This window comes from Aphis gossypii, unplaced genomic scaffold (assembly GCF_020184175.1).
Source record: "Aphis gossypii isolate Hap1 unplaced genomic scaffold, ASM2018417v2 Contig00337, whole genome shotgun sequence".
Taxonomy (NCBI): domain Eukaryota; kingdom Metazoa; phylum Arthropoda; class Insecta; order Hemiptera; family Aphididae; genus Aphis; species Aphis gossypii.
The window spans coordinates 44,484-53,953 of NW_026083072.1; the positions used below are offsets into that span (position 1 = coordinate 44,484).

General features: G+C 33.6%; 1 protein-coding gene across 3 annotated transcripts; it reads left to right on the forward strand.

Moving 5' to 3' along the window:
- Window positions 1-526: 526 nt before the first annotated feature.
- LOC126553826 (uncharacterized) lies at window positions 527-1,776 on the forward strand. Of its 3 annotated transcripts, none has more exons than XM_050208939.1 (5): window positions 527-671; window positions 740-817; window positions 886-999; window positions 1,143-1,354; window positions 1,605-1,776. In XM_050208939.1, the coding sequence occupies exons 2-5, from the start codon at window positions 767-769 to the stop codon at window positions 1,759-1,761; spliced, it is 534 nt and encodes a 177-aa protein (XP_050064896.1). In that variant the 5' UTR covers window positions 527-671; window positions 740-766; the 3' UTR covers window positions 1,762-1,776. The 3 variants fall into 3 exon arrangements, with proteins under 3 accessions (XP_050064896.1, XP_050064898.1, XP_050064897.1); XM_050208941.1 differs by having other exon boundaries at window positions 1,146-1,354; XM_050208940.1 differs by having other exon boundaries at window positions 527-817.
- Window positions 1,777-9,470: the final 7,694 nt, after the last annotated feature.

The following is a 9,470-nucleotide window of genomic DNA, read 5'->3' on the forward strand; positions in this document are numbered from 1 at the left end:
CTGACCACGATAACGAGTACTGGATGTTTGAGAGTGGGTTCTCTTTGGCCTAGACAAAATAACACTATTTTCCAGCTGACCACGATAACGAGTACTGACAGAAAAATAGTATTATAATGTCTTACTATTTGGTATAAGTGTTTTTCTCGCCACAAACGCTTAGGTGCGTACTTTGAGAATTAATCACTCTCAATGAGTATAAGCCCTTTTACAAAGATGAACAAATTATTTATTAACTCAAAACAAAATACAAAATAAACAAGAAAAGAATATTAAAAATTGACTGGTCACTGAGTCGTAACACACCACGACTGCTCGCTTTTTCTTCTCTCCTCGTCGCCGTAGTCTCATTAATAATTATATTTTGTTAACTCGGCATTTACTACCCCCGCTCCGTATATGATATTTTGCGATGATATTGTATATAATACGATTATTTATACGTAATATATATATATATATATTAGTACTATACGCCATCATATTATTATTTTATTACAACAATATGATACCACAATCTTACAAATCTGTATATAAGTGATCAGTAGACATTGATTATAGTTAGTGTTAAATCTCAACATTGTCTATAAATTTTATGTTTCGTCGTTTCATACCGTAATATATCCGTTTGCTACAAGTCGATAACAAACCAAGTAACACAATTTGATCAGGTAAATGTTTTTTAAACAATCTGTTATATTAAAAATTAAACTTATACTGATTATCATTTTTATTTAAGGTATATTTAATATATATAAAAAATAATATGTCGTACTATACTAATGTATCTGCAGGCGAAAGCTCTTCAAATGATGATGTAAGTACCTATACCTATTTGTTTATGTATGTGTGTGTATGATATTAATATATATTATTAAATAATAGAATGAAAGTAGTATGCTATCAACACTATCATCTTCTTTAAAACCGGTAAAAATGCAGAATAAAAAAAGAAAAAATGATACTGAACCAAAAGTTAAAATGTCTAAGGCTGGAAAGGTAATAATTTGTATTGTATTATTTTTTTAAATATTACACACACACACACACACACACACACACACACAACACACCACACACACACCACACACACACACACACCACACATTTCATTTTTAATATAAATATATATGAATGTATAGCAGCGAACAGAATCAATAGAGACGTACAAGGATGCCTTAGCTAGTGTAATTTCGAAAGGAAATATTGAAGATAACATTTATAACTCAATAACATTGACGGAAGGAAATTACACGTATACGATTCGGTGTCCAGTAGCGCCAAAATTCGATGACTACTACGTCATTCAACATTATAAAACTAGTGTTATAAAGGACATTCCGTCACTTGAAAGGTAAAATCCATAATAAAAAAACCAATGATTAAATGATGAACTATAGTTAAACAACAGCGATACAATCATTTATTGATCACCAGATTATTTTTTTAATTTGACCGTTACCTATTATTATTCAACACAAATAAATTATTAAATTCTAATTAAAATAATAAGATTGAGGATTTTATCGTTGATATTTAACTATAACATGATTAAATAATAAAACATATTACGAATATTATTAAATAATGATTTTTTATAATAGATGGAAACATTCTGAAGCTAGTGTAAAGTTGTACACTAGCAATAACTTTCCTGCTGATAACGAAATATCGATCAAAATAAATGAACTTATTCGCACAATTTTAAATCGATGTTCATCGGATCCGAAACGGAAGATTGTGAAAAACAGTAAAAAATAAAAATGCAAATATATTATTTTGTAAAAATTTTTTATTGGTAGTATAAATTATGACATTTAATAAAATTATTAAAATTGATAAAATTAATTAATCTTATTCTTTTACTATAATATTGAAATCAATTCTTAGAGTAATTATAACAATTATAATGGTATAAAGTTCAATACAAATTTTATTTTAAATCGACATTAAATCATATAATATCATATCTGATAGTGAATTATTGTGGAATTGAAGTATTTCATATATAAAACAAGAATCATCGTTCTGTATACAACACATGCTAAAGTCAAAATTTTGAATATACTGATTAGTAAAATCATTTCGCTGACAAGATGATGGTAGAATATTGATGTCTGCTCTAATTAATGAATATACGGTATCAAAAGTTGACTGATATGAAACCAACTTTTTCTGCTTTTCTACAATATGTGAATCGATACATTGTTGTAATTGTTTTAAACGATGTAAATCAGTATATGATAAGGTAATAAAATGATCATTAACATGCAATTTAATAGTTAACTGATTTAAATTGACTGAATAATATATGTTATCAGTTATTTTCACACGTTTACAATTAGTATGTAGATTATTAGTTATTGAACTATAATTGCTATCACACATTAGTGTACACCACTGAAGTAAATCGAAGGTTAACAATTTTTTAGTAACATTACATTCTAGTATTACAATAACAGAAATCGTTTTATTAACCAAAAATCCAACCGTTACACTTTTCTTGTTAAAAGGTCTAATACTGAATATTGATTTTGCGACAACTATTGATGGATTCATATTGTATGACGACGTGATCTTTTTGATATAGACGATTTCTGATGATAATTTTTAAAAACGAATATAAATAAATGTAATAACTGAAATAAACGTAAAACACAGATGTTATTTACACATATATGATCGTTACAACACATATTTATAAACTAAGTGTATTACTTGTACATGTATGGTTATATACTAAACTGATCACATTAAAAAAAATTGAAGTGAACGTGAAATCAAATCAAATAACGTGTGGAAGGGAGAATTACTTACCTGATCTGTCGAACCCGAAACTGCAATTTTTTTAAATCTAATATATTTAATGATAATTAGACGCGTTATCTTACTTGACAACAAGTTCACGAGGTATAAAATCAAATATTAACACATTTAAGTTGATTAATTCAATATTTATTTTGAAATACAAATAAATTATAAAAGTAATAAGAAACATCAAAGTAAACTAACAAGTAATATCATTTGATTTAGACTTACAATCACACAAACATCACAAACATGGCTAGCTTTTACATATTCGTTTTTTACATTTTCTATAAATTCATTTCCTTTACATAGTAATACAAATATACATTTAGGATTCCATTTTGCGTGTTCGACCCATGGTATATCATCGTTTGACCATTTTTGTAAGACAAGTCCACAGAAAAAACATTCAACTATATCACCTACACCGGTATATTTTAAACCAGATTCAGCTAACGAATATTTATTTTGACATGAAGTAGATGGATATAAGTTATATGTTTTTAATCTTGACATAAATGTGGTATAATCTTAATGTACTGGATATAAATTATTTCGTACTAAATAAACTAAAGATGGAAAATCGTTGGAAAATTTCTGTAAATTCATGGTTACAATAAAGCTTAAGATAAATACTTTAAAAAAACAAATCAATAAGCTAATTTACCAGAGAAATAATAAAAAAAAATATAATAAGACTTAATTAAGATGTATATCAAGATAAATACTTAAAAAAAACAAATCAATAAGCTAATTTACCAGATAATAATAAAAAAATATAACAAGACTTAATTAAGATGTATATCAAGATAAATACTTAAAAAAAACAAATCAATAAGCTAATTTATCAGAGAAATAATAAAAAAATATAACACTACTTAATTGTTCAACCGTTAGTAACAAACTAAATGTTTTAAATTAAACACGAATAGAAATAAATGTAATAACTTTAATAAACGTGAAACACAGATGCTATTTACACAGATATGATCGTTTCAACGCATATTTATAAACTAAGTATATTACTTGTGCATGTATAGTTATATACTAAACTGATTATATTAAAAAAATTGAAATGCATGTGAAATCAAATCAAATAACGTGTGGAAGGGAGAATTACTTACCTAGGTTTTTTTTTCAGAAAAACCATGGGGCGTCTGACTCCATTTTACAGCGGGAATTTCTTACACTGCAAGGGGCCAATACCTCCTCAAACTTTTTTCATCTCCGCTGAAAAATGGAGCCAGACGCCCCATATTTATACTAATAAATGGTTAGAAAAACCATGGGGCGTCTGGCTCCATTTTACAGCGGGAATTTCTTAGGTACACTGCAAGGGGACCATACCCCCTCAAACTTTTTTCATCTCCGCTGAAAAATGGAGCCAGACGCCCCATATTTATACTACTAACTTAATATTATTTAAATTAGTATTTATAAAGTACAATTTTAAATTGTTATACATTTTCAAATGTGTTTTGAAAGTGTACTTCGTTTAGCGTCAGGATACTTGTAACAATAAATGATGAACACCGGTTTTCTTTAATTATTGTTCATAAAATTGTTATTCTCTTTATTACCATTAGATTTATTAAATAATACAGTATTTTCTTTTTATTAACGTATATCATAAAATATGACTTGACATATAAAAAAACATATAACAAGGATGAAGTTTTTAATATTTTAATATTCTTTATTAAGTTGACTCACAATGACGTAGTTGAGTTGTCGAATTCTGCGTTAGTTTTATAACTTTTGTTAACGTGTTCGGCGGTCTGACGGCGGCTGTGGCAGTCCCGCGTTGTATCACACGGACGGCGGCTGATAGCGGCAGTGGCAGTCTCGCGATGTATCGTAATACGGGCGGCGGGCGGCGGACGGTAGCTGTAGGTCTCACGGCGTATCGTAATACGGGCGGCAGATGGCGGTGGTGGCGGTCCCGCGACGGATTATACTACGGGCGGCGGACGGCGGACGGCGGCTGTAGGTCTCGCGGCGGACGGCGGCTGTACCGGTGAATACGGTGGGCTCACTCGTCTGCTTTAGTCTGAACCAAAATAGTTTTGGTTCCTAAAACAGAGGAGTGAGCAAGAGAACGAAACGGCGGATCGAGAGGCGAATCGTAAAATTCACTTTACCGGGTCCAGTCACCTGTTTGAACCATTCGTGGATGGTTCCAGGTAGACCGTTTGTCGCCGGTAGAGTGAATCGGAACGGAACTGTGTTGTTTTCTGGTGTTATTTGGGTATATTTGCAGGCGAGTCTGACACCCTCTGGATTGTAGACTGCGGCTATGACACTTGTGGTGTTCTGTGACATCTGATGGTACAGTCCTCGCAGAGCACGCTGTAGTTATGATAGTACATAACTAAGGTGATGCTGAGTGTATCTGTACCATCAGATGATCGATAAATGTTAATTTAAATCTGTTGATCTCGCGAATCCGATGCGAGCCAAAGTACGGCATGGCGTTCACGCTATCTAGTGTGAGCGCCCGGCACATACTCTGGTCATCGCATCGGAAATTGGTATCCGTGTGGTCCACTAGCGGCGCGTCGGTGCGTAGTGATATCGCCCGTAAATCAGATTATTTTTCATTTTATCCACCGTACGCGCTGATCACCGACTTATGCGCGCTATTGTGCGTATAGTAAAATGGTCTCGTTACATACTTATGCCGGTAGTCGTAAACTGTCTGCATCAAAAATTGTTTTTGTTGCTCGTCTTTAGTAATTTTGTCATTGAAATCAGTTATCAATTTCACTCCCCTCTCAGCTGCATCATTTACAACTTAAACTTGACTAAGTACAGATATACCTTTTTGATAGTTGACATTTTTGTACCATTCCTGTGGGTTTTGGTTAAGGAAATCTGTAGCAATGATAAACCTTTCAAAAAATTTCAGTGATGAACTGTTGATAAAATCAGAAATTTGTGAACTTTTTAGCAATGTTAAATTATTCATCCGGGTAGTATAGCGTTTAATAATATTTTCATTTCCATCTTCAATTTTAAGTGAATCTACCATTTTTATTTTCATTGGCAAAGGAATATTTGAATCAAAAAATGAAAATGCTGCTTCTTCAGGATTTAGATACCACAAATGACCACAAAAATTTTTCATCGTAATATTTGATATTTGTTTATCAATATTTTCAATCAGACACTGAATAAATAAAATATCTTGGTATGGGGCTTCAATTGCAACATATGAACAAAACCATTTTTCAATGTAAACGGATATAATAAAAATACAAGTATCACGACGTGCGTTTTCTTGTGTTTTGGTCATATGAAATTGTTTTCTAAAAATATATATTTTCAAGCAATATATTGCTTTAGACATCCATCGAGCGTGATGAGATGCTCCAGGAACTCGAAATGATATACCACGATGGGGAATTCCACCAAGAAAAATTAGAGACAGTTCTAACAGCTCTCTGTAATCCTCTCTAAACTGTTTTTATTTAGAATGAGTTAAGGCAAATTCAAGTACACGTTGTTGGACATTATGGCATAATATTAAGCTGACATCATCATTTTTTATTCCTGGATTAAATTTTACAGTATCTATTTTACTTCAGTTGTCTTGAAATTTTTTAAAAAGTTGTATGTCTGGCCCTTAGGTGGAACCAAATTTCTCTTCAAAAACACTTCTTAAAACTAGTTCATAAATATGACGTCGACAAAGCAAGTACAGCAAATCTTTTTCAAGATGTTGTTCTAATAATACGCATGCGCCTTTTAATCTACCGGTGTTTGAAGCTAAAGTGTCACAGAAACAGCTATAACTGAATTATGAAGACCCCATTCTTCAATTAATTGATACACGTTTATAGCCTGTTCTTCTCCTGTTCCTACTAACAACTTAGGGACACCGAGTAGTTGTTCGTGATTTCCACATGAAATAATTACTGGTAATCGATCTACACGATTTTTTGAAGTTAACGAAGGAAGTAATTTTCCGTCCCAGTGTATGACTGAATTATTAAACAAATTTTTTTGAAACCCTTGACGAAGATTTATAGCCTGTTCTTTACGTAGTTTTGAACGTTCTCTATGTATTGACGAGCGATTAATGACCAAACTATAGACATACATTTTGACCTAACGCTTCAGCTGTTACCATAAGTAAATGAGTTGCGTCTCTATCACTAACCTTACATCTATCTAATGCAGCTACGAGTTTTTTAGTGAGAAACTGAGAAACTGTGTTGAAGCTCGTTTATTAGTAGAAAGACCAGGTTCGCATATTGTTTCCTCGAAAACAAAATTGTCATCATCGATATCGCTTTCTGTCGACATAAACTCGGCCGTTTCATCTGAAATAATTGTGCGCAAACATTTAGTATAATTAAATAATAAGTTACTAAATACTTACACAATAAATTTATTTCGTCCTGAGAAGGTTTTTTTCGATTTTCTGATTCTTGAAGGCGTATATACTTTTTTTGTTCACTTTTGTGTGAAGTAAGATTAATTCCAATTAATGATCCTGGACGAGCTTTTTGTCATTGACAATTTAAAAATTGTTTATCTATTTCATTACTTATCACATTCATAGCATCATAGTGTGGTATGTCAAAAAGGTCCTCGAACTTATCAATAAAGATATTTTCTTTTTTATTTACGTATCAGTTCGCCTGGACGAATTTTTTTGCAAATTTCGCCATTCGTTGTACATTGCTTCTAATTTTGGTATACAATGACGTATTTCTCTGTTCGGAATATGAGCTTTTTGCCAAAATATTATAACCTCTTATATGACTAATTGAGCACTATCTCGTAGACTCAATTTGACTTCACGCATATTATGAAATAAAACCCTTAGAACTTGTTTATTTGAAGGTAATTTACAACCAAAAAGCTGATGTATAGTATGTTTAATTAAATAAATATTTTCACGCAAATTAATTTTGTTCGTCATATTATTAAAACACTTTAACATTAATTAAAAAAACAACGGGAATATATTATAAATTAATAACTAAATTGAACTAACGTTTACACGAATAAAGTAACACAAGAGCGATATCGTTATCGACGACGGTCCAACAACTAAATACTTAAAGCATAAACAAGCTTTATCGTTATAACGTGTTATTTAATAATAATCTGTAGACGCTAATATTTAATTGAAAAACCCCAATGATAATTTTATTTAGTTATTCATATAATCTTTATAAAGATATAGTGGAACACCAAAGATTATCTACAATATCTACCTACTTAATTTGATTAGATAATATAACTACGATGGTTTAATACCTACAAACCCATATACGGACGATTTAGCTCTACTAGTCGGTGCAGAAAGACATGAAACTACAATAAAAAGGACTGAAAAATACTTAGAAATGATAATAAAATGTCCTTAAAGAGAGGTGTCAAGTCGGGATACCAGATCCGCTTTGGCACAGGGCAAACGGCACCAAACTTATAGCAGCAGCCACAGTAAGGTACCTGGGCGTGGAGCTAGACCCACGACAGAGCTATTGGGACCATGTACAAACACTTGCTGATAAGTCAAAGAGCCTATACAGCAGACTCAGAACTCTAACGTCGGCAAACTGTTTTATTAGTTAGCTAACGTCAAGAATGTTATACAAAGCGGTGTTTTTGCCCAGGATTACCTACGCGACTGAAGTCTGGTCGACAGGTGTGAAATTGAAAGTCTGAAAAGAAACTATGCAGCATTCAGAGGCCACTGTTGATAGTGATGACTGCGGCGTACAGGACGGCATCGATAACTGTCTGTCAGCAGTCACGGAAGTCCTACCTCTGGACTTAGAAATAGAAAAAGTAACACTCGAAAAGAGCCAAAACAGGTGAAATAACACAAGACCAGTATCAAGAAAAAGTAGACGAGATCTTTAAAGCCTGGCAAACCAGATATGAGACCTCAGATAAGGGCGACTGGACCAAGGTAATGATACCAGACATAAAAGCACGATATTGGCTCCCAATGCCCCGCAAAATCGTGCTTTTATGATTTATGCTATTACCGGACATGGTGACTTTAAATCGAAACACTTAAAGGTCAAATTAGTTGCGTCGCCCAACTGTGGGTGCAGAAATGGGTCAGAAACAGTGCAACATATAATGTACAGGTGCCCGAGGACGCAAGAACACCGCAAAGAGCTGATAAGAGTGATGACCGCGGAAAACGAGGGTTGGCCATCCAGTAACGGAGCATTCCTTAAAACGAAAAGGACGTATGATGCGTTGAAGATGTTCGCAAGAAAAATCCTTACTAATAGAACAGATAAGTGAAGGACTAAGTCAGGACGCTGCCACACCGACAAACGGTGATTGGCCCAGACTCGGGGTGACCCGGGTGAGCACGCACGGTGTAAGTGGCACAAGCGGCGGGTCACGCTCGAGCGCGTCCTGACCGGGGCTTGCTCACGCGTCAAAGGACAACGAGGAGTTTGGGCCCTGGAGCTGGTGGCCGAGGATAGAATACAGCTTCAGTATTCCTTGCTTGTCGTAAAAGGCAGCTAAAAGGGACTGGCTTGGCGGGATCGGCGTCTGGGACGCGGACACACCGAAACCTTCAGAAACTAGGGTATCGTGAGGTTCTGACCGCGACCTCACGAAGAGCGGGTCGATAACCTCGGTGATGCCTTTGGGAGGTATGGTTTAGGCTACTGAGCTTC